The sequence below is a fragment of the Amphiprion ocellaris genome, chromosome 1 (assembly GCF_022539595.1).
Source record: "Amphiprion ocellaris isolate individual 3 ecotype Okinawa chromosome 1, ASM2253959v1, whole genome shotgun sequence".
Classification (NCBI taxonomy): domain Eukaryota; kingdom Metazoa; phylum Chordata; class Actinopteri; family Pomacentridae; genus Amphiprion; species Amphiprion ocellaris.
The window spans coordinates 8217691-8242444 of record NC_072766.1 but is presented as its reverse complement, the minus strand read 5'-3'; the positions used below and the strand labels follow the sequence as shown (position 1 = coordinate 8242444).

At 42.8% G+C, this 24754-nt stretch overlaps 2 protein-coding genes across 11 annotated transcripts in view; both read left to right on the top strand.

Annotated features, from left to right (window-relative positions):
• The window catches only part of cbfa2t3 (CBFA2/RUNX1 partner transcriptional co-repressor 3), a 41119-nt gene extending 24989 nt beyond the window's left edge, over window positions 1-16130 (top strand). For 5 of the 10 annotated variants that reach the window (XM_023298777.3, XM_055010012.1, XM_055010018.1 and 2 more), the window contains 10 exons: window positions 21-262; window positions 627-716; window positions 1417-1598; window positions 4072-4355; window positions 5221-5306; window positions 6436-6724; window positions 7198-7266; window positions 7955-8008; window positions 9715-9905; window positions 10442-16130. In XM_023298777.3, coding sequence (XP_023154545.3) covers window positions 21-262; window positions 627-716; window positions 1417-1598; window positions 4072-4355; window positions 5221-5306; window positions 6436-6724; window positions 7198-7266; window positions 7955-8008; window positions 9715-9905; window positions 10442-10825 — 1871 coding nt within the window. In that variant the 3' untranslated portion in view covers window positions 10826-16130. The remainder of the gene's footprint in view (window positions 1-20; window positions 263-626; window positions 717-1416; window positions 1599-4071; window positions 4356-5220; window positions 5307-6435; window positions 6725-7197; window positions 7267-7954; window positions 8009-9714; window positions 9906-10441) is intronic. The other 5 variants (XM_055010004.1, XM_055010007.1, XM_035943140.2 and 2 more) reach the window with 5 other exon arrangements.
• Window positions 16131-19795: 3665 nt separating this feature from the next.
• pabpn1l (PABPN1 like, cytoplasmic) lies at window positions 19796-24744 on the top strand. Its single transcript, XM_023298787.3, has 6 exons — window positions 19796-20106; window positions 21750-21876; window positions 22432-22499; window positions 22585-22691; window positions 22821-22908; window positions 24031-24744. Exons 1-6 carry the CDS (start codon window positions 20035-20037, stop codon window positions 24358-24360), a joined length of 792 nt encoding a protein of 263 aa, XP_023154555.1. The 5' UTR covers window positions 19796-20034; the 3' UTR covers window positions 24361-24744.
• Window positions 24745-24754: the final 10 nt, after the last annotated feature.

Here is a 24754-nt window from a genome sequence, read left to right as displayed (position 1 = left end):
TTCTGTCTGTTTATGTGCAGTGCTGAATGGGAGCAGCCACTCTCCTACATCGCTAAACGGTGCTCCGTCCACTCCTAACGGCTTCAGCAATGGGCCGGCCATGTCCTCGACGGCCTCACTGTCCAACCAACAGCTCCCACCAGCTTGCGGTGCCAGACAACTCTGCAAACTGAAGCGCTTCCTGACCACACTGCAGCAGTTTGGCAACGACATATCACCCGAGATCGGAGAGAGAGTGCGCAGCCTTGTGTTGGGACTGGTGGTAAGTTGTGATTATGTTCATGTAGATTTTCTCATGAACTTTTCCAACAACACTACAGAATCCAACTCATAGCAGTTCAGCATCCTTGTATGATGTTATTCTTTATGATAGCATAATGGTAATGATGCATTTCAGAATATTATGCATGTTACAGTACGTAACACAATGTAAATATGCCCTATTGTTCTCATTCACACAAGATCTAAATCTAGTACGAATAAGATGATATATTGTGATGATGATAACATAAAGAAATATCATCTTTTGGAACTTTTGTGGCTTCATAAGAAAGTTTTCTAAAAGTTTGTTTCCTAGCGGCTCTTATGTCCTTTCCTTCTAACACATTTTCTGTTGTCTTGGACAGAACTCCACTCTCACCATTGAAGAGTTTCACTCAAAACTTCACGAGGCCACCAACTTCCCCCTGAGGCCTTTTGTCATTCCTTTCCTAAAGGTAAATGCCTGTTTGCAGATTTTATGTCAGATAAATGTCTTCAGTCGACATGCACAAACTTCATTGCTTCATGTGGCCAGTGTTCAGGGTGGTATACTACTTTCTATCTGCCTCCAAGCAGAAAGAGTTCAGAGAGAGACCTATAGGTGTATACTGTGTAAATGCAGTGGTCATCATATTCAGTGTGGGCAGTTGTTAGTGTATATCTGGTAAAAAGTGTGTGTGTGACTGTGTGCGTGTGTGTCAGACCTCCTGGCGTGCGATGATCCTCCACATCTGGGACATTGCAGCAATAGCTGTGTCGTATCAAGCCGACAGGTCTGAGAGAGTTATTTGACAGCACCGTTACACACACGTCCACACATACAAACACTCACAGATATAATACACCGAGATACAACACACACAACAGCACACCCAAGAGAGCGAGAGAATGAGACGCATGGTAGAGGAATGTGTCAAGGGGCCTGTCTTATCTCATCCTGTCTCTTCATCTATCACTTTCTTTTTTTCCCCTCACCCTAATCTGGCATTATTTCACTCTCACCCCATCTATCTATTCTTACACCAAGAGTTTCTAGCTCTTGCCCACTTAACACTCTTGTCTATGTTGCATCGGTTCAATAAATCTATATCCTTCCTACAACAACGTATTTTATTTCTAATCAGTGGTGTCTGCTTTGCCCTCTTTTTGCTGAAGGCGAACCTGCCCCTGCTACAGAGAGAATTGCTCCACTGTGCCAGACTGGCCAAACAGACTCCAGCTCAGTATCTGGCCCAACACGAGCAGCTTCTCCTGGACGCCAACGCCAGCTCGCCCCTCGACTCCTCCGAGATCATGCTGGAGATGAATGAGCACGGCAAGAGAAGGACCCCTGACAGGTAGCGTCTCTCTGTTAAACACAAGAAAATACAGACTTTAGAAGTACACACACATTGGCAGATTCTCACACAGACTGTTATAAATGAATTATTTTGGGGTATTTCAGAATGCCAAGTGACATGGGGAGGCTATAAATCCTCTGTGCGGGAGGCGGAAGTCTGGACAGCCCTGATGCCAGACTGGCTTTGCCAGCTGTCTGGGAGGGAGGAGTGAGATAAATGCAGAGTAGGAAAAGAAAAAGAGTGGCTTAGAAGCAAAAGAGAGAGAGCAGGGAGTGAAGTGCAATATGTGTCCTCAACAAAACCCAAAGACAGAGAGGAAAACAAACAGAGCTCTGGTTTACTATTGTCCCACATTTCTCCCTAACGTTGCTTTATCCGGTTAAGAAGATGACACGAGAGAATTAACTGGCATTTCCCCTCCTTTTTTTTGTCATTTCTTCCCTCTTTGCTGATCACTTCTTCACCGCTCTCATTCGCTCTCCCTCTCCCTCTCTCTGACTGCCTGACCTGCGGACTCCCAGCAGCTGTCCATATGTCAGGGATGTGTACAGATGGCTATGTGCTGACCACAACACTGAGCGCATCCTGAGCAGAGTGTGGGGAGGTGGTGGTTTGGATGAGACTCGGGGTTGGAGATGAATGTGCAATCCCACTGTAATCTGCACACCTCCGCCTCCCAACCTCTGGCTTATGCACAGCAGGCGGGACTCAACTGAAGGCGGGGCGGGGCGGGGGGGCGTTGGATGGGGAGTTCAGCTGGGGCAGGGCCTTCGTTGTGCCAGCTGTTCCTCTGATTTGTTAGATACTACAGCCAGGGATGTGTACGAGTCTCGCCGACATGCACAAATATACTCATGGATAAGCGAGAAAGAGCGCAACACACACACGCACACGCACACACACTCACGTAAATACACATCATTTACATGGGGCAACGTTGCATTTATTCGCCTTTGATCCCCAGAATGATAAAGAGTGATTTCCATCTGAATGCCTGGCTATTGCTATCCAGCTAAACAGATTAATATCAACACTCCCATTTAAACTGTCCAGATGGCTCGAAAACACAACCTCGCACACACACACACAGATACACACTCACTTGAAGCGCACAGACACAAATGAGTGTCGCTAAACATCTGCCAAATACACAGCATTCAGCCCATATTGCCCCTTAAGCCCAAGAGCAGGGTGGGAGGGAGAGGGAGAAATACTTGCAATCTAAGAGTAGGCCGAAGGATATTCAGATTAAGAGCTTGAGACGCAGTTGGACTTGGTTTTGTTTGATACATATGGCGTACAGCTGTGCAAAAGCTTTGGAGGGGCACTGCCTTACTGTAACTGAACAACAAGCAGCTCTCAGCAGGGATACATAGACACGACATGTGTGTATGTGTGTGTGTTAGTATGTGCGTTGGCATGCACCATATGGGAGTTGTTGAACTTTAATAAAACAAATTTGCGGTCTTTGCTAGAACCGTTTCAGGTATAGTTCATAATACTAGATGCAGCAATCTGACTCTTGAATAGAGTTTTCCTTAAAAACAATGCATGCAGTTTTGCATTGATTTGCTTGATTTTCCAGTATACTAAATGGAGGCATTACTAGCTCATCATAAACACATAAACAAACACTATTAGACATTATGAAAAGATTCACCTCTGTCTATATGTTTGACATGTTTTTATAGTTGCCATTTTTTCCTCTTGAGCAGATTTTAAGGAAATTCTGGCTTTTTCTGCGGCATGTCTTCTGAACTATGAAGTAATACGCTGGCATTGTACAGTATATTTAGCCTGGCAAAGCCATCTCACGGTTTTTACATTACTCATTGTGGTCTGGCGAGGCCATAGATGGACTTGCTGGAGAAAGATGAAGTAGTCTGTGTAAAAGTTAATTCCCTTACTTCAGACATCAATATGGTGTTAAAATTAGTTTTGAAAAACTGAGGTGAGAAATGAGCCATGCAGTTTCATTTTTTAAAAATAAATGAGGGTAGTCACGTTAGTAGCGGAACAATTTCAGATTGTTTTTTTCATTCATCTGAAGCCGACAGAGGAACAGAGCTGTGCGAGGCCGCTGCATATTGACAAAAAAAACACCAAATTGCTCAATAATGATCTGTTTTGTTGTGGATCATAATAAACCACACACCCCAAACTTCCTATTGCTGGAAAAACACTGCAGGCCTTAGTCTGTGTCCAACAAGTTCAACTTTCATCCCATGGGTTTAAATTCTTTATTGAATGCTTCATTGCTTTCTTACCAGAGCAGTTTGTTCATGGTCTGTTTTTTCATACTGTGAGGTACTGACATTATGAAGTGCCTAAAAACAATTCGGTTCCTGCAAAAGTAATTACTCATTCACTAAATAGTGCCGTATTCAACTCTATTCATTAACATTAGCCTGCATTATGTATTTTAACAGTCCGTCATGTTTTAACCCACCCCCCATGTCCTCCTCTGCAGGACCAAAGACAGTTCAGACAGAGATGGGTTGCACCCGGAGCACCTGGCTAAGAGGCCTTGCACCATCAGCCCCAGCCAACGCTTTAGCCCCAGCACAGGTCTTCCTGCTCACCCGCCTCCCAACGGCCTCTCTACACACCCTCCCAACGGCCTGCCCCACCCGCCCAACCCCCAAGTGGGACCCCAGCACTATCGCTTAGAAGACATGGCCCTGGCACACCAATACAGAGATGCCTACAGACACAACGAACACCGCGACGCCCGAGACAGGCACCGGCAGTCAGGTAGAACAGCTGCAGAACACTGATATGGTTGATAAATCTATAGATCTGCAGTCTCATATATTACACAGTTACATGGTCACGTCTGAGTGGGCTTGTGTGTAAGTAGCATGTATGTAGAGAACAAAGGCCAGTTGTCACTCCAAAGTTATAATCCTTGTGGCAGTGCGTCTATATAAAGACCACATCCATACATGCCCATGTGGCCAACTGTGGCAACCATATATGCCTTCCTTCTGCTTTCCCAAAAAGAAAGAGATGAATTCTTAGCCAAACTGTCTCATGTCAACAGCCTTATGTCTAATTGTCTAACCTCTTATTTAGTTAAAAAAAAATCCAAACAATTAAATTTGCATAGTGGGTTTAATGAAGTCATTTAATGTATAGCACCAACTAGGAGGCTCATCCAATATTTTGATAGTCAAGGGCAATGCAAAGTCTCAATCTGTTATATGGATTTATGGCACGTAAACACAGTGTGCTTTACAATAAAATGCACACGACAGCATGTAATACGTATAGAATTATATAATAAATAAATACAAGAAAATGCAATTCATGCATCCTACATATACAAACCATATACACGCATAGCTGGTAGTAAAAAGCCTGTGATATACATTAATATGCAGACACAGCTTAAAGAAAGTCTCAGATCAATAAGCAGTTTGTTCCACACTGCAGAAGCAAAGTAAAGAAAGAAAGAAAGAAAGAAAGAAACAAAAAGCCACCCTGACTAGATCTGTGTGGATATTAACTACTCGATGATGTGAGAATTGTATGTGGCTAAAATGTAGGCTTAGAAATTGCCAGCTGCATATTGCAAACTGTTCTGCATATGAGACTAAAATATGTGTTTTTGCTGCAGCAGTGCACGGAGCCCGTCAAGAGGAGGTGATCGACCATCGTCTTACAGATCGAGAGTGGGCAGAGGAATGGAAACACCTTGATAACGTACGTATCAGTATCATATTTAATGTCGGCTACTTCTTTGTTTCATTCATATTAAAGCAGCAAGGGGCAAAAACGTCTAGGAGGTCAGCGGGTGATTAACGTTAGTTTTAGTGCTAAAGATGGCATGCAGATGACAGCGGCAGGAACTGTTGACAGACCCAACAGACTCCATCCCAGCTGAGTTAGCAGTTGACGGACGGCTGACCTTAGGAGGTCTGCGTCCATGTGGTGAATTAACAACCGACAGACACCTATCTGGATTCCTGGCACCCATCTCCATGAAGAGAAAAATCATGTACACACATACACTCACACATGGACAGAGTGAGAGAGAGAAACAGGGCCCCAGATGGAGCTCAGGACCCAGCAGAGAGCAGCTCCAGCTGGGGAGAGCAGCTGAGACAAGAGCTGCAGTCATGGAGAGAACCGGCCAGGCCTGGACCCCAGCCAAATTAGAAACACTTCACTGAAATAAATATAGCTAACTCGGAGGGGAGGGAGGGAGGTTGGTGGAGAGACAGAGGGAAGGGAGGCAGAGACACAGACAGAGGACTAGCTGAATGGGAATAATGATATGGATTGAATGTCAACCATGCTAAGCCCATTTAGTAGACCTTGCTGGGTCTGGAAAGACAGGGCACTGTGGAAAAAAGTGACACTGTTTACAACTGGGGGGGAAAGAAAGAAAATCTGTTGAGTTGGCAGGGAACAGAGCAGAAGGGTGGAAGGAATTGGCTCTACTTTTTCATGGGCAGCCCAGCTGTTACATTATCATTGTTGTAATGCTCTTAGACAGTGAAATTCACTGACAAGCACAGAATCCATGAACGGATAGGCAGAGGCAGCAACTCACAGGCCCACGCAAGCACACGTCTGCTAGGTGGTATCTGTTGGGACAAACTGCAGACAGACTGATTTACAGCTGCAAAAGTAACTATTTCTCCACAACCAAGGAGTTTTTAATGTTTTAATCAAGTACAGTTAATTTCAAAATCTCCACAGTGAAAATTTTTGCTGTTTTTGGAGACCAGGACACAAGTCTGGAAGGACGAGATTCACCAGACTTCTATTTTTCATTTGTCACTTTAAGTACATGTTTTAACTTATCGTCGATCGTTTGCCTTTGCAGCTCCTGAACTGTATCATGGACATGGTAGAGAAGACGCGCCGCTCTCTGACGGTGCTGCGCCGCTGCCAGGAGGCCGACCGGGAGGAGATGAATCACTGGATTCGGCGCTACAGCGACGTGGAGGAGATGAAAAAAGGTGGGAGCAACGGACAGCACTGCCTTCCTCCTCCTCCTCTACCTCCTCCTCCTACTCCTCACCACAACTCCTCCTCCAACACAGCTAGCAGCAGCGAGTCACTGCCCATAGGAACTTCCTCGGCTGCTGAAAGGCAGACAGGCAGACAGACAGGTAGACAAACACACACAGGGTATGTTTGGCAAAGCAAAACACTCACAGCAAGGTAGGGCTTATCTGAAATGGTGAAATACCTGAAAATTTCAATCTAGACATAAGTAGTCAGTTAGATGATCATATTTTCTGCAGAAATTTTACCTCACACTGTGAGGCAATACAAATGTAGTTGCAACATCCTGGATCTTTAACCAACTGATTGCACCCTTATGTTGACAGCATGCTCATTCATAATTAAGATTTGTATTCACTTCTAACTCCCGTGTTCCCATTCCTTCCCAGAAATGGTTGAAAAAGTCGATGACAGCTTATTTACCGATGTTGCCACACACATAGTTTGTATTGCTCCCCAAAATAGAACTGAAAACTATAAGGGAGACTTGGCTGGATGTGTGTTCGTGCAGATGAGGAGTTTGTCACTGCGTGTGTGTGTAACTGACACCGAGTGTGTGCCTGCGTGTGTGTTGCAGAGATCCACCGAGACTTCTTACACAGGCCTCCCTCAGGATACCTGCCAGAAGAAATCTGGAGGAAAGCTGGTAAGAGCCAGGCATCTGCCTCTTCTTTCTATTGTCCTAAAGAGTGACCCCACACAGACTAACAATACACACACATAACCTCCATCATCAGTCTTCACGGCGCTCATCCTGGCTACTAAGATAGACAGAACAGAGGCCTTACAGCCGTAGGTCCATCAGGCCAGAGGATTGGAGGCACTCTGTGTCATTAGGGCTAAATGCCCTCCATCTGTCACCACTATGAAAGGCCACTGCAGTTAAAGCTGCAGTGAAAATGCAGTCACCGGGCCTACGGTAGGCCGCAGCAGCACAGCACAGGGTGGAGCGAAATGGGTCTCCATTGTCCTGAGAAACACATCATTTACATTTCATACACAAACTTATTCCTGAAGTGAATCAAATACAGACTACTTAGAATCACAGGTAAAAATTCTCAATCATTGCAATTATTTTCGGCTTATTTCGTAGCCAAAGGGAAGCAGGTGGGGGTGTTGCATTGCATGGGCCTTCCTGTATATTGCATGTTAGATAAAGCCCATCCCAGGAGTCGTCTGGTTCAACCCTTGTTCCACTTCAGTCCCAGCACTATTATGTTGCACTCATACTCCAATACCCTGCGGGGGAAAGATGCTGCTGCTGTCGGCAAAATACTGTGCTGCATTTTCACCAGCAGAAAAAGCTCTTTTAATTGCAGTTGTTTTTCATACAGGTACTACAAGCATCCCGCTCTCGCCAGCACTAAAGCACCTCCAAAACAAGCAGGGTGAGTAACACATCTCACTCCCAACATCTCAGCTCGAGTGTCTGTGTGCCTGCATGTGCGTATGTGTCACCTCTGTCTAGGCGAGCTAGGTAGTCCGCCTGATGTAGCTGCAGCACCTCTTGCTTTTAATTAAAACTAGACACGTATTCTCTGGTCTGGTTCAGGTTGAGAGACTGCGGTGCTTTTGAAAAATAAGATCTGAAGTGTGAAAAAGCAGACAGAAATAACACGTCTCAGGGACTTGCCAAATCCCTGTGGAATTAAAACGTTAATATTGCTGCCCCCGTGTTTTCCATTAAGTGCTAATTGCCCCAGCATCTGCTATGCAGTCTCCTTGATAAGAATTAATTAAATTTGCAAACTAATCTTAGTGGTGCATGCATTAGGCCAGATAATTGAGAAGCTCGGAATAATGCAGATAGTGTTTGCAGGGTAGAGAAGAAAGGGGAGAAGGAGGAGGTGGAGGGATATAAGAAAGAGGGAAAAAAGGAGTAGAAATGGAATGAAGGATAAAGGTGGAGACGGGATGGCAGGGAAAGCACTGAGATGAAGTGTGACTATATGTTCACAGGATTGACGGAATAGGAACTTTTTTAGCATATGAGCATAGAAATCAATCTCAGACATGCACACACAGACATACATGCACATGCAGCCATGTGCATATACACAGCAGAGTGTGGATAAGGCTCCCCCACTACCGCCTATCTTTTTGCACAGTAGTTTGAAACAACTGGAGTGGAGCGGCGGGGAAAAGTGACAGTTATTTATGAGTTCGCTCTCAAACAAACACTGACTGGAGGAAATGGGGAGCAGCGGAGAGAACAGTATCAGCCTCACCTCCTACTTGGTTGATCCAACACACCTGGCAATCCACTCGTATTTGTGTCATTTGTGGCTTTATGTGTGTGCACACGTGTCTACTTGGCACATCTGGAGGAGCTGAAGCAGAAGGGAGAGATTATTATGAAGTGTTGCATTGGAAAATGACGTTTTAGAGGAATTCATATCTCGTGACCACATTAGCATTTGATTAATAAATAGTGTATATTTGGCATCCTATTCCTCAGGCGAATAGTGAGTCCTGCGAGAAATCATGTAGCGTGCATTTGTTGTGCAATGTGAGACCAACAATGAAAGAAATGTAATCACTCTTGCCTCTTACTGAGAAGGGACTACAGGAAGTTCCTATTTTAGACTGCCATCTGGAAAGGAGTCTGCACACCTGCCTGTTGTAAAAACAGCCTCCTCACTCATACAGATTGCTTGTGCTGGAAGAACAAAAGCCCCTGTGATAAAAATCTACATTGTTGGAAGTCCTGGAGTGAAGATATGCATGCCCACTGCTGAGAAAATTATTCACTCTTCACTGTAAACTCAGTCAAATCATTTCTATTAAAATTGTTCGTATGACAAGATGCCAGTCATGCAAACAGGGAATCTCAGTATGTTAGATGAACAGCCAAGTTGGTGACATCTGCTGTTGTCAGCTCTGAAATTATTGTGACCAGACGTGTTTGAATTAATTATTGAAGTCTGGCTGTTTCACTTTTCTGGCAGAAACTTTTAAATCTTGTATGATGTACATCTGTTTGCTGAGACGCAACAAGATGGCAGCTTAAAGAGCCTTAATAAAGGATGACGGAGCAGGCAGGATGGGACGATGGCCATGAGTACGAACACCTCTCTCTCTTTCTTTCTCTCAGAGGAGGCTGTGAATGAGGTGAAGCGGCAGGCGATGTCAGAGCTGCAGAAGGCTGTGTCAGACGCCGAGAGGAAGGCTCATGAGATGATTTCCGCCGAACGCTCGAAAATGGAGAGGGCGCTGGCCGAGGCCAAGAGGCAAGCCTCCGAGGATGCGCTAACAGTCATCAACCAGCAGGAAGACTCCAGTGAAGTGAGTATCACAGACCCCCCACTCACATTTCACCTCATTCTCCCCTTATTTGAGCTTTAATTCCTTACTGAGTCACTCGCTCATCTGCTTTCTTTTCAAGACCCTCTTGATCCATCCATCGCCCTTCACTTTGCTCCCCCCTTATCATGGATTGTGTAACCCATACAGCTGGCTGCTCTTGGTTTGCTGCTGCACCATGTTGTCGTCATTATTGCTGAAGCAGTCCAGTTGTCTGTGTAAATAAAAGCAGACAGACCCAGATGGTTGGAGCAGAGTGCCAGGCTGAGTTCATTACAGAGCAGTTGACCACCACCTGCTGGTAACAGAAACCAGTGGCCTTGGACCAAGATTTAAATCCATAACATCAAATCCCCAAGCAAAAGAGAAAAAAAAATAAAGCTCAGACCCAAACACTAGATGATAAAAATGATTTTAGATTCCAGCATATAGTTATGCAATAAAGACAAAACTCTGCTATTTTGAGATACAAAGAGACTTATTTTTATCAACCCATTCTCTCCCTACTGTCTCCCCAGAGCTGCTGGAACTGCGGGAGGAAAGCCAGTGAGACGTGCAGCGGCTGCAACACGGCTCGCTACTGTGGCTCCTTCTGCCAGCACAAAGACTGGGAGAAGCACCACCACGTCTGTGGTCAGGGCCTACAGGGACTGCCGGGGGGAAGCAGTGTCCCTCTTGGCACCCCCTCCTCCGCCTCCTCGGCGTCCTCTAGCGCGCCCCCCACCCACTCCGAGAGCACTCCTCCAGGACCCCTGTCCCTGGCGGGCCAGAGCAGTATTGGTGGAGGGGCTGGCAGCGGCAGTGGAAGTGTCTCTGCCAGCCCCAAAGAGAGCAGTTCCAGCAGTGCCTCTCGCTCCACAACTCCAGCTACCCCTGCCCTTCTGGATGCCACCTCTCGCTGACGTCTGATCCCTCGTCCCTTTTCCCCTGCATACTGAAGTGACAGTGCCCACACTCCACACAAAACCAAACTGAGGAATCTTCATCGCACAACGCTCCCTTTCCTCTTCCCCTGCTTCAGTCCTTATTTCCCTCTTATCCTAAGCTCTTCTGAATATCTTCTCACTACCTTATAATAGACTGATTTTCTCACCTTCCCCCCACCCCACCCCCCCCCAAAATCCTGTCTCTTTCACAACCACGGCCACAGATACAAAGATTCCAGCCGGGGGTTCAACGTAGTGTAAAGCATGAATAGTGCAGTGTCTCCTATCTCTGTAATAGAAACATATCAGATGTGCTTGCTGAGAACATGAGCTTTGCTTTGAAGATGTGCTCTCAGAAACGTAAGCATGGTGAACACAGTCCACATAAGGATGCAAGATAAGGGCTGTGATAAGGCAGCATTGATGGGGGATGACTAGGTCAATTTGGATAGGATTTCCCTTTAATTTAGCACCAAATGAAAGAACAATATCCAGCCCTGACATGTGCACTAACAGTCCAAACAGTTCACTCAAGTGGCACTTTTTTCACGTGTCCTAACGGAGACAGGCAAGGAACCTAATACATTTTATCAAATGTAAGAGGGAAGGGGTAAAACCTGTGATGCGATTTATTCCTCAGAAACACAGCTTAGTATTTATTAAATGTTTCTTTCTGGCTTTAAGGGAAAATAAAGAAAAGTCCAAATATTCTAAATAAAGAATAATAGTGATGATGATGCTGATGCTAACAGTAATGATATGAGAATAAATTAATTTTAAACTGCTAACTACCTTGCTAGCGAGCCAAGAAAATCTACACCGGACTCACCTCTCTGCACCATTATGAACCCAAATGAATTCAAAGATGAAAAAAATAACATGATCCAAACCTTTGTATTACACTGCCAAAGTGAGTAAGTAAGCGATAAAGAGAAGCACTCATCTTATAACCAAACGCAAAAGCAACATCACCTCCTCAGCAGATAAGCCAGCCCTGAGAGGACCGGGCTGCAGAGGAGCTGCAGGATGGGACCCCGAGTCGGATGTTAAAAAACAAAAAAAAACAATAAAAAAAACTCACGACCTGTTTTGATCTGCAGCTGCCTCCTGCAGTCTGGAGAAAACTACAGCGATTCCTCAGTGATGGCCCAGACTAGTGAATTATGGACAATGCTGTGAACTTGCCTACAAGAAAGACTTAATGAAATGGATGGAAACCCTGCCACAGTGTGGTTTTTTTGTGAATGGTAGAGAGGACAAAGAGAAACAAAGAGGGAAGGAAAAAGCTACACAGCCTCAAAGGAGATGAAGACACATACACGGCAATGGAGCTGCCAAAAAAAAAAAAAAAAAACCTCAACACAAGCTTGAAAACATTGTCCAAGAAGGAATTTGCATACAACGGAGACATATGGAAAGATTGTTTGTAAGTTGTTTTTGTTTTTTTTTTTAAAGCTCCACAATGAGGAGATATTTCAAGGAATTGCTCTTTACCTTTACATTCACTCCCTCCTTTTTCCAAAGCATGATAAACAGATGAAAGAGCCTAGTAAAAGGGCGGTGTAGACTTTGTTCTCCTCTCTCTTTCTACCTCCCCTCACCCCACACGCCTCCCCTGTTCTACGCTCTCCCCTCCACAGCCACTACTTGACTCAAATCTGCCCCGATCCCAGCCTGCTTTGGACAGAGCCACAGAGCAGCCACATGGGCCAGGTCGAACCTGCTTGTAGATATTGTTCCTCCTTTCATTTTTCAATAATGTCTCTTGTTGCTGATGTCCACATGTGCTGCCCTTGTGTATATCCAGAAAGGTGGACTTTGTTTTGGATTTCGTTACCTTTCATTTTTCCTCCTTTTATAAGTTCGGGCTGAGCAGTGAAGACAGAGCGAGGACGCTTGTTTATGAGAGGAAGCCCCACATTGTACTTATTGTTTGATTTTTTTTTAATTTTGATTTTTTTTGTATCTATATTAATGAGATGAAACCCCTCTTGTAGAATATTTTGTATTGCTCGCATTGTAAGACAGTGAGAGGACGGAGGTGCAATATGAAGAGAATTCAGCTACTGAATGGAACCTCAGCAACTGCCCATAGGGTGTCATATAAAATAGATACATATAAATATATTTAAAGTAACATCAGTAACTTAATGTGAATGTACATAGTATTTAAAGAGGTCCAAAAATGTGTTTGCCAAATAACAGAAACCTTTAAAGTTTAATGTCCAGAATGAGTTTCTCACAGTGCATTTGTTTCTAAAATTGATCAACTCCTTTTTTCTCTCTCTCATTAACACTTTTTCTTCAATTTTCACTCAAATCAAAGTGTCATGTGACCTTAAGTGGAGGAGACTGTTGGTAACAGAGGTAAAGTAGCTCCATCCTGCAGGAGGGGACTCAACAGTTTGTGTTTGATCAAATGGCCCCATATAGTTGATTAGTTTAAAATTACTGAATTCACACCAAATTTAGGAAATGCCCAACTTGACATAACATCTCCTGTGTTCTGTTTCTTTGTACCTCAAGCACCACTGTAGTGATCCTCTCTCTGGGTCCTCATCGGTCTGTATGTGTGTGTTTTAGAGTGTTTGTTTCCCCACCATGGTGCAGAACAAGCCAGTGCTGTAGGATTCAGTGATACGCCAGTGTTAAGCTACAGTAAAGCTAATTTTAATGCCAATCTTTAAAATGTTGCTTTCTAAAAAGTAATTAAAAAAAGATGATTATTTATTTGTCAAGATGCAATCTGAACATAAGCTGAAGATCTGGGTCAGGTCTTTTATTTCCAGGCAGAGAGAGTAGCATCACATCTTTCAGTTTTTTTGAATTTTTAGCCTTTCCCACATGCTCCAGCAATAACGTATTGTGAGCACGTATATGGTAAACAGTCTCAAGGCCTTTAAAAACTTTGTGTTTTGTATTGATCATTGTAAAACCTACATGGTTGGCCTCATTCACACTTGGACCAAACTGGGAAAAAAGCATTTCTGCAGTGGGAGGCATTGAAAAACTTGCTTTTTATTCATCACCAGATTGATTTTGTTTCTTTTTGGGGACTACCAGAGACCTGTGATTCAAGTGAGATAAGCTTCAAGGTACCCCTGCATCTATGTGCAGCGTTAATGTGTGTGTTTTCTAATGACCGTGTTATGGTGTTGCCCTCAGCCTTTCTGTGTAACTTTCTCCTTCACTCCTGATGTCTATTTTCCTCCACTCCTACCACAGACCACTCTTCACAACTCCCACCTCCCACCCCTCACACTAGCTACCTCCTGTGACCATACAGCTAACCACCAGGAGAGGTTGACCTGGACTTTGAAAAAAGCTGGGCCGAGAGCAGACACGGACACACATTCAAAATCAACTCTGTCTGAGAATTATTAAAAAACAAAATACCAAACTGTCATCGCTAATGTTGGAATGGAAAAATATTTATTCCCACCAGACCTCACCTTTTTGATCACATCACACGATTAAAAAAAAAAAAAAAAAAAAAGATACTGCTGGAATTTATTAATAGTCAGACCTGCATATTACCAAACTGAACACAGAATCAACCATGACATGCCATTTGTTGTCCAAAACCAATAAAAGCACAGACCAAAGTACTCCTGCATCGCCATAGCAGGCTTTGACACAGTGTGTATTAAGAGACCAGAAGTAATAAGGTTAGAGCTCCGCTACACCACTTAACCAAAGTGTCTGGAATACACACACTCTGAGCCCAGGAGTGAAGAGCATGCTCAATGAACCGGCTGAGTTTCAGATGTGTAGAATTCTTATTCAAGCAATCAAAGTGCTTGTTGTCTACATATTGAATAGTGCTTCTCTAAAAAGAAAAAAAAAATAACAACAATAGAAGCACCTCCATTGAAAAAGCCTACTTACTGTGTGTTCTTCCAGTTGCAAAGCCTTGCAGAGATAAAATGAATGCATGGATAGTGTGTGTTTGTGTATGGATGACAGTGGTGTGTGTATATGTATGTATGTGTGTGTGTGTGTGTGTGCGTGGTTTTGTAAAATGTCTTTTTTCTGTATGTCTCTGTACAAACTACTTGAAACCTTCAGAGCTTTAATGAAACATCCGAGACAGACTATAGTGGCACATCGATTCACAATATGTAGCAGCAGCTTTGTGCGGTAAAGTACCGTTTTTTTTCTACAATCTCAAAAAAACAACATTGTGATGACAGTTCCATTTAACTCCTGAGTGCTTTGTGTGTGTCTCCGTGTCTGCAAGAAAGCCCTCACATAAAGTAAACGAAGCCAAACCCAATAGACCACTTATAAATGACCAAAATGCAACCAAAAGCTACAATTTTACTTCTTTAGATTTCACTTTGGTTAAGGTTTTTTGCGTTATCTCCCAGCAGTGGGGAACATTGTGGGACATTAGGCTGCAGTCCCGCAAAAACAAACAAGAGCAAGCTGTCTTTCGCTGATTTCACTGGACAGCAGGATGCAAAAGATCAGATCATTGTTCCGTTCAGCTGGGTGTTAGACTGATTAAGTCATGAAACAAATGCGATATGTGCTGTGGTGTCATTTACTTTTTCTCTGTGAAGATATTATAGATGGCAAATGCATAAGGGCTCTGCTGTTGTGAATACCATCCAAGGGTCTCCGAACACTTTTACATCAGCCACTTTTCTATTTCTTTAACTATGTACATGATATGGGCAAGACACATGTTTAGAAAAGACAAATATTAGCAGGTTGGCATTTGCTCTCCCTACCCCAACCTTTAAACTCTGCCAATGACGTTTCAGAGCTCATCTGGTGTGATGGTGACATGTCCTTCCTGTGAAACAGGCTCCGATTAAAGCTACAGTAGAAAGCTAAGGTGGCAAACAGTGGATGCAGCACTTGTTTTCCCAAAAGCCATGGCTCAGGATGGTCTTGTTTTTACCTTTACATAAACGGGGGAAAAAAGGTTTATGGTTTTATATGTGTAGGGAAGCATTCGATACTGTATTGTGCAATACATTATTACAGAAAAAACATGTTTCTGTAGGAAAGGTTGGCGCTTTGAAGATCTTTCTCCTTTTGTTTAATTTCCCTCTTCAAACGGTCCTTTGCCATTTTTAGATGACGTAAACTGTGCCAGAAGAATTAAATTCTGATTTGTATTTATTTCTTGCATGCTTTCCTCCCTGTTGCTAATACCGCTCTTTAACTGTTCGCTCTGTTGGATGTGTGAAGCTGTAAAACATTCTATTTCAGGTTATTGTCTGTGTTGAACAATGTAACTGTGTAATTAAAACATGAAATGACGTATTCATCACTCTCGTTGCTTTTCTTCTTCAAATGTGGGCCTGCTCTAGGATGATTTTCCTAGAAAAGTGAAATGAGCCATTGTTGTTCAGTCATTACTAACACAAGGTTATTGTGTGAATTTCAAACATCACATCATTCTATTCTGTCACATTTTCAGATATATGACACCAACTGATCTAACCACACCAAATATCATGACATAACTATTAAATGCGGTATATTACAACAATATATACAAACAAGCTCTCTCCATGCATCTGACCTCATATTACTGCTATGGATATTCACACATTTAAAACCGTATTCTCATACATGTTGTATCATGTGAATTCACATATCTTTCTCTAAAAAAAGACTGAACTGTAACACTTTGCTCTCATTGCAGCTATTCTGTCATAAATCTTTAACCCCTTCTAAACTACAATTTGATGCTGTGCATAAATGAATATTGCCCAAACCCTCAGAGTGTTTTTTAAAATTTTGTCGGAGATCCAAAACTCCCCTTAGATTCTAGAGATGGCTGACTATCTTTGGTGAAAAAGTGTATAAAATGATACAAAAGTCAATATGAGGTAGATTATTTCACTCATTATAAACACTTGTTTTGATAAAAAGCTGGAACAGAGACTACAGTCTAGCGGCATAATTTGAGACAGACACACAGAAAAGGAGACAAACGGACAATGGATGTTACAGATTTAACCAAAAAACAAGTTAAACTCCTCAAACTTGCAATATTTGTCCCTACATATTTTTAACAAATATATTAAAGCTATTTTCTCCTTCATATTCACAAAATAGGACATCATTTTTTTCAAAAGATGCGATGTCAGAATATTTGTGGTTTTCTAATGCTCAAGAATTGGTGTCTTGAATATAATAATGCAAAATGAACGCTTTGACATTTCGCAGTAGGAAAAGCACAGGCACAGATGATACAGCTAAGAGAGTGAATTCCATTAAGCCGTTTCGGTTCCAGAGTCTTGATTTTGTCGATGCCGACTTGCTGTCACGATGTTGTGGCTTTTTGAGACACTTGAATAGATCGGAGCTATCAGTGATGTTGTTAGTACAGCTGCTGATACACAGATGGCTGACAAATCAAAAGAAAAGCCTGAATCGTTGACCTCTACAAAAAGGGAAACTGGTATTTATGTTGTAGGTGGCATTTTGCTGTTATGGTATGGGTCCACTGGTTGGCTGAGAGGGAAGAATTGCTGGGTCAATATATAATTGAGGGACTTTTGAAGTCCATGATATATATCTTGCATACATTTTCACTGAAAGAATAAAAAATGTTTTTTATGTTCACTGTGATCATGTCTTTACAGACTTTATAATGATTTATTATGGAAACAATCACTTGTTAATAAAAACTGACTGGATATCACTAAAATGTCAACTAAGTAACCATCTAAATTTAAAAACAACCACCTTCTAATTAGCTAAACAATAATAAAATGAGCTTATTCAAAAATTGTTTTGTTTGTGTTCTTTTTATTAAGTTGAAGTAATCATGACAGATATTTCTTTTTTGGCAATATATCAAATTTTATATGGAAAATAACAAACTGCATCCGTGTCCGAGAAATCACTTTCAACTAAGTTACTCATTACAAAAACACCTCTCAAGGAAGTCTGTTAATTCCAGATCACATGACCTGCTCCACATGATGTCATTTCCTCCTAAGGAAAAGACTGACAAGACTCCAAGGCTTTCTGAGTTATTTAATATAAAGTAGTGTGTGAGTCAAGTGTGGATTTATGGCATGTCAACAGATTTGCTACAATATCTTTGAATAAGTTTCAATAAGTTTTCAAGTATTCAAAATGTCATGTGGTGTTTGGTTATAGGCGGCCTGTAGATTTTAGGCCTGAAAACAGCAAAAATGGCAACTATGATATCTGTCAACTATGTTTCAAAAACTCCTGCAATTATATACTGACCCTGCTGCAAATAAATCTAAAGTTGTTGTTAGTATTAATTTTTGCCCTATGATGAAACATTTTGATCCCTATGGGAGTGGTCTTTTCCAGGACGACAGGTTCTCATCTATAGGGCAAAAGCAGTCACTGAATGGTACAAAAATCATGCAAAATATATCCTATAAAATCTTGGTATTATGAAAAGGTGCTTTTTTGGATTTGGCATGTCATTGCACCCCATATAGCCGCGACGAATGACTACCTCTCCTTACCCTAACTTTAACCATCTTACCTGTTATTTTAACGCTGTAAAATGTCACGCAAAAAGCGTAGAAATGACACCCAAAATGTGCCAGAAGTGGATATTTATACGCAACCCTATGATATCACGTTAGCTATGGCCTTCACAATTGCCAGATTTAAACCCAACTGAGCATCTATGGGAGATTTTGGACTCTCAGCCACAATCATCAAAACACCAGTTCAGGGAATATGTTTTGGAAGAATTATGTTCCATTTCTCTAGTAGAGTTCAAGAGACTTGGAGTGCAAGAGAACACTGACACTGTTTCAGCAGCACAATGGGCCCCAACACCTTACTAAGACAACCGATGCTGCTTTATTTTGTCACTGTCTGTAGTTTTGCAGAATTCCTCATATTCTGTGGGTGTTCTATGTGTTCGCACCCTTTTCCAATCAAAGGGTGCGAATATGCTGACGTCACGGTACGCCTGCTAGAGGGCCTTGGTGTCACCTACTCAAAATCTGATTGGTTGAAACAACAGTTTAATCAACACTTATTTTTGCTGGAGGGCCAGCAGAACTGATTATGAAGGCCTCCAGGCAGATTTCTTTGATTTTGCCTGCCAACAAATTCTTGGCTGAAATGTGATTGGCTAAATGCTTTAATATGAAAATACATGTGTGGAAGCAGCACAACCAGGGAGAAAGCTATGAAAGGAAGCGGAAAGACCATTTGGAACTATTTAACAAGTAGTCATGGAAGAAATATAATTAACATCAGTCTGTGGTTCAGATATTTTTTAGGCCAGCAGAGAAGTCCTTGCAGGCCCTGACAGCCCACCACTGCATGACTCACACACTACTTTACATTAAATAACTCAGAAAGCCTTGGAGTCTTGCCAGTCTTTTCTTCAGGAGGAAATGACATCATGTGGAGCAGGTCATGTGATCTGGAATTAACACACTTCCTCCAGAGGTGTTTTTGTAATGGGTAACTTAGTTGAAAGTGATTTCTCAGACACAGATAGAATTAGTTATTTTCCACATAAAATTTGATATATTGCCAAAAAAGAAATATCTGTCATGATTATCTCAACTTAATAAAAAGAACACAATCAAAACATTTTTTTTGAATAAGCTCATTTTATTATTGTTTAGCTAATTAGAAGGTGGTTGTTTTTAAATTTAGATGGTTACTTAGTTGACATTTTAGTGATATCCAGTCATTTTGTATTAATAAGTGATTGTTTCCATAATAAATAATTATGGAATTTGTAAAGACGTGATCATAATGAACATATATATATATATATTTTTTTTTTTAACTTTCAATAAAAATGTATGCAAGATATATCCTATGGACTTCAAAAGTCCCTCAGTTATATATTGACCCAATCACTGTTGAGCTATGTTAGTTGTGTTTTTCTGTGGGTGGGGTGGCCTCTTTGGAGCAGCCCGGGCCCTGTGAGCGGTGGATCCGGCACTGGCAGGAAGCCTCCCTCCTCCAGCATCACTCTCACGTGTGCTCCACTGTCAATCAGTCCGGCTCGTCATGAGTCTCATTCACAGGTGATATCTATTAGCTCACCTCATATGCCGTCAGGTGTCGCGTCTGTGGACCATCAAGACGTTATCTTTGCTGCGAGGGCGCGTTTTTTATTATTATTTTTACGCGTTTGACTGTGGCGGGGTTTGGCAGGCTGCAGGCAGCTTTGCAGATGCTACGTTTGAGCAGTGAGCATGGCGGAAAATCATCTGGAGTACGGCTACCTGGAGGGCGAGTCCATCGGAGATCATTTCACCGAGGACCCGGTGAGTCTCGCTACGTTTGTGGCGAACCAAAATAAGAGGGCTGATGTCACTTTCGTTTGTGCCTTTGGACGCACGTCGGCGGGGCGCGCAAATGAGGCTCGTTACGCTGCGCAAACGGGCGCAAAACCAAGTGTGGTGTCGTTGTAGCTCAGATAAAAAAAAAATAAAAAACCACATCAGTGAGCCACGTCCCATGGAACGAGCTGGGTGACTTGTGGAGCCAATCAGGTGCACAGTGTCCGCAATGGTGTGGTTGTATTTGTTGTGTTTTGAGAATGAGATAACTGAAAATAATGTTTTTGGTTATTGCCCAGGAATGTCTCCTGGGGGCGAGTAATGGGCGTTTATTTAAGTGTTAATGTACAGTGTAATGTTGGCTACAAGTGATGTTGCCAATGGTCACCAAATAGCCACCCATTCATTCATTCATCCATCCATCCATCCATCCATCCATCCATTATCTATACACCGCTTAATCCTCATTAGGGTCGCGGGGGGGCTGGAGCCTATCCCAGCTGACTCGGGCGAAGACAGGGGACACCCTAGACAGGTCGCCAGTCCATTGCAGGGCTACATACAAAGACAAACAATCACTCTCACTCATTCATTCATTCATTCATTCATTCAGGCACCAATAATAATCATGCATCCGTATTAAAATATCATTAATGATATAGTTTCATATCACATTCTATACAGTGAAGGGTGACAGATCAAAGTAAAAGCCATCATTGAGTGTTGAAGTAAGACCTCTAGCGCAGCCTCAATGCACCCCTCATGTTAATTCTCAAGTCTATGAACCCAACTTGAAGTATGAGCATCATCCTCCAAAAGGAGTCGGCTGATTTTGGGTTTTAATGATGACGTTGGAGACGCTGATCCAAATGGATATGAACACTTCCACTTTAGTGGGTTGATTATCAGCCTGGCCAATTATTGTGGCCGATACTTGGCATTTCTCTGATTTATCTGTATTTTTATTAACCGACTTATTGGTAAATTAAATGCCCTACTTCCGGTCTGATGCAGCCTCTTCTCTCTGTCTGTTGTCACGCTGTGGTCTCAGATGTTTCTCAAGCAGAAAACAGAACAAACACAAGCTGTTGCCACAAACCCGGAAATTAGCTTCTCTCACAGCGGCTAAAGCTACGTTAATGACTTGCAGCTAAGTTAGAAGGCAGCCACACAATTCATAATGCTTTAACATGTGAAACTTAGTGAACAATAAAAGCGATAGAACAGTGAAAGAGAAACGGAAAAACAGCAGACATAACTGCAGGATACAATCTGATCAATCTCAGGTGATCCCACAAACAGTGGAGAGCCTAATTCAATCACTCCTGTTGCTATTTTACATATTCATATATAGTTGACCTTATTGATGAAGAAGGCTAGTTATGAATGATAGATTCTCTACTATCACATGCTGTTATATCATTAAATGCAATGTATATCGCTTCCAAATATGGGTTATCAGCCTTTCTTGAGTACCACTAATCGACATCGTCCCTGGAAAACCCGTATCAGTCGATCCTTATTCCTCACGGCCCCTCACAGCTTATATGGAAGCCTTTTGTCTAAATCTTTTGAGTGTGTCACCAGTTTTGTCCTCATTGGCTTCAAGTTCTGGTTTCCGTTTTTAGGAGCTGATGGCTATCAAGGCCAGAGTTCAGGAGCTGGAGATGGAAGAAGAGACCGAAAGGCTGAAGGAGGAGGAGGAGAGGTGTGATGCTGTGGACATGCAGCTCCTGACCAGCAGTCCTCGTCCAGGTGAGACAGATCGCATGTCTCATCCGCTGAGTGGTTTGTTGTCGTGCCACACTGGTGTACAGCTAAATACTGATTATGCACTCGGGGAGCCTCGGCAGCGTATTTTTAGCCAGGTGTGTAGCTCTGCAGCCTCCAGGCAGGTGAGGTAACAGCATCCGTCACCATCTGGCTAACACCTGGGACACTTCACTGTGGTCACAACAGTGTTCACATGTGCCTCATCACTGCCCAATGAGACGAAGCAGCGAGCCCCAGAGAACCAGAAGTGTCCTCCTTGCTGCCTGTGGCTATTTTCTGCCTCTGTGCGTCTCCTCATCCCTGTCACCCTCCCTTTCCTCCATTTTTGGTTCCTCTGCTGAACAGAGATGCAATCAGAGGGGAGCCAGAATGTGTTGTTTTTTGTTTTTTTTTTGGCAAAGATGATGCACGAAATAGATATTTTCATGAAAGTAATCATTGTGTTCATTTCACCTGGAGTGACCACCTGTTTAGACAGCAGATTCTTTATACTGCATGCACAAAAGCGGTGTAATACAGTTTGTGTTTCCTCCACAGGACCTTTCTACAATATGACTCCTGAAGAGAGGATAGATGCAGACAACAGATCGGTCTATGTGGGAAATGTAAGGCTTGTGTATCTGTGTTTTCTTCATACTTGGCTTGCTTTCCCCCCCAGCTTTTATTGATGCTCTGTTTAATAAATCTCAGGTAGACTACGGAGCTACTGCAGATGAGTTGGAGATCCATTTCAATGGCTGCGGTCCTGTTAACAGAGTTACAATTCTGTGTGACAGATTCTCCGGTCATCCCAAGGGGTGAGTTCAACCTGTGCATAATTTATACGTTTTGTTACCTGACTCTGTTTGACCACAGAACACAACTATAAGCATGTCAGTATCTGAACTTAATGGCTGCGTTGTCCTTTTCTGTCCTCCCTTACGCAGCTTTGCTTACATTGAGTTCTCTGATCGAGACTCTGTGCAGAGCGCCATTGGTTTGCATGAGACCTTGTTCAGAGGAAGAGTCCTTAAGGTGAGGTGCACCACAATACAAGTTGGTCTTGAGAATCCCCAAACTACTTCTATACACACTCATATGCTTGTCAAATTCCAGTGCACTTGTTCCACACACAGCCTATGTAACATCACAGGGAAATGCCTGATAGCAACACAGTAGGTTCATGGAAGAAGTGCTTTGAGAAATTTTGACACTACTATGCTTGGATCGAGCAAAGAAGACTATTTAAAGAATATCTGCAGCTCAATAAGATCTCAAAGTAGCCATAGAAACTAATGTATACATTTAGAAATGGTTACTTCTCATAATGGCTTTTAGAATTTATGGATAATTGGGTATGTTTATGTGTTTGATTTGGTCTGGGGAAGGATAATAAAGTCAAGAAGAAACCTCTGGGCTAAAAACTAAGCAAATGCTCTAATGCAAAACACTACAGTTCCTCAAATGGCAACTTAAAAGTTCCAAAAGTGAGTCAAACTCTGAAGACGCCAATGTTAAAATGCCCAATTGTACAGCGGGGTACAAAAAAAAAAGTTTTTCTCTATAGCTGTTTTCCCTGATCATGACAACTGTATGAATGCTGAATTTTCATAGAACTCAGCTGTTTGAGTTGTACTGACTCTTAAAGTCGTGCATATTTCATTTTATGTGGAGTGACAGGACAGTCCGTAAACTGGAGATGTTTAGATGATCTGCACCAGCTCCACTTACACTCCACCTCTTCGCCTCTTTTTGGATTAGCTGGGAATTGGGAAGAGTCAGGCATTGCCACCATGGCGACAGTTGGAGCCACCATACTGAGCTTCAAAACTGCTTTCTGGAAACTTATGGGGGACAGTTTGTCCATCTTTACATTCACTGGTTATGAGCCCAAGTGGTGCCAATATGTTGCTTGGAAACTACCACTTCCTATTAACATGATTCATCACTATCCCTTCTGTTAAACTGACAAATGCCATGTGCCACAGCAAACTGCAGCTAATCCAACTCACTGTTAAAAGCAGAAACAAAGCATAAAATGCTTTTTTTTTTCTTTAAGACATTTTATTTTGGTCTATCAATCCTGAATAGGAAATATGGTATTTCTTCTAAAACAAATCAAACAGAGCAGTAACTACAGTATCCTTTTGAGTGCAGGTAATGCCCAAAAGGACCAACATGCCAGGCATCAGCACCACAGACAGGGGAGGACACCGAGGCGGCCCCTCCAGAGGCAGAGGACGTGGTTACCGCCCTCCCCGATATCACAACAGCTCCAGAGGCAGATTTCGGTACCAGTCAACGAGGCCACAGCATCAGACGCCCCACCCGTACTACGGGGGACCCTCTGTGGGGAAGAGACAGTGGGGACACATGGACTACCACGAACAGATGCCTAAACGTTACCCGTGTCTTCTTCTCATCACACCACCATCAGAGGAGTTGGGCGCGGAGTCGAGCGGACAGCACTACCCTCAGCAGCGCTAGCACTACCTACAGTATACATACCGAGTGGAGGGGGTAGCAGTGATTATTTTAAACTACTAATGCTTTCAGGCATCACTGAGTTGAGTATCCTGTGAGAGGCAGACAACTGACTCTGACCTTTTAAATTGCAGCCCTGCATCCGTCCTTCATCTGGGTGAGATGTGAGGAATGCAGACTGCGATCAAAGGTGTTGCATTATAAGCTTATGTTGCCGTGAATGCATGGGACAGTCCTGAAATTGTTATGCAGTTGCATCTCTGTTTTTATAAAACGATGCGAATGTTTTGTGTTTCTGCCTGCCATGTAATGTTGAAATCCACCTTATGTACAAGTTAAGTTCTTTGCTATGTAAATGAATAAATAAAACAATGATCCGGTGCTCCACTTGTAGTAA

What these genes read in the sequence shown, in the direction of transcription:
- pabpn1l (XM_023298787.3), top strand. Translation starts at nt 20,035, where the DNA reads ATGGCGGAAAATCATCTGGAGTACGGCTACCTGGAGGGCGAGTCCATC. An exon ending in GATCGGTCTATGTGGGAAAT is followed by an intron (nt 22,500 to 22,584) that starts GTAAGGCTTGTG and finishes AATAAATCTCAG; the next exon opens with GTAGACTACGGAGCTACTGC. An exon ending in TTCTCCGGTCATCCCAAGGG is followed by an intron (nt 22,692 to 22,820) that starts GTGAGTTCAACC and finishes TCCCTTACGCAG; the next exon opens with CTTTGCTTACATTGAGTTCT.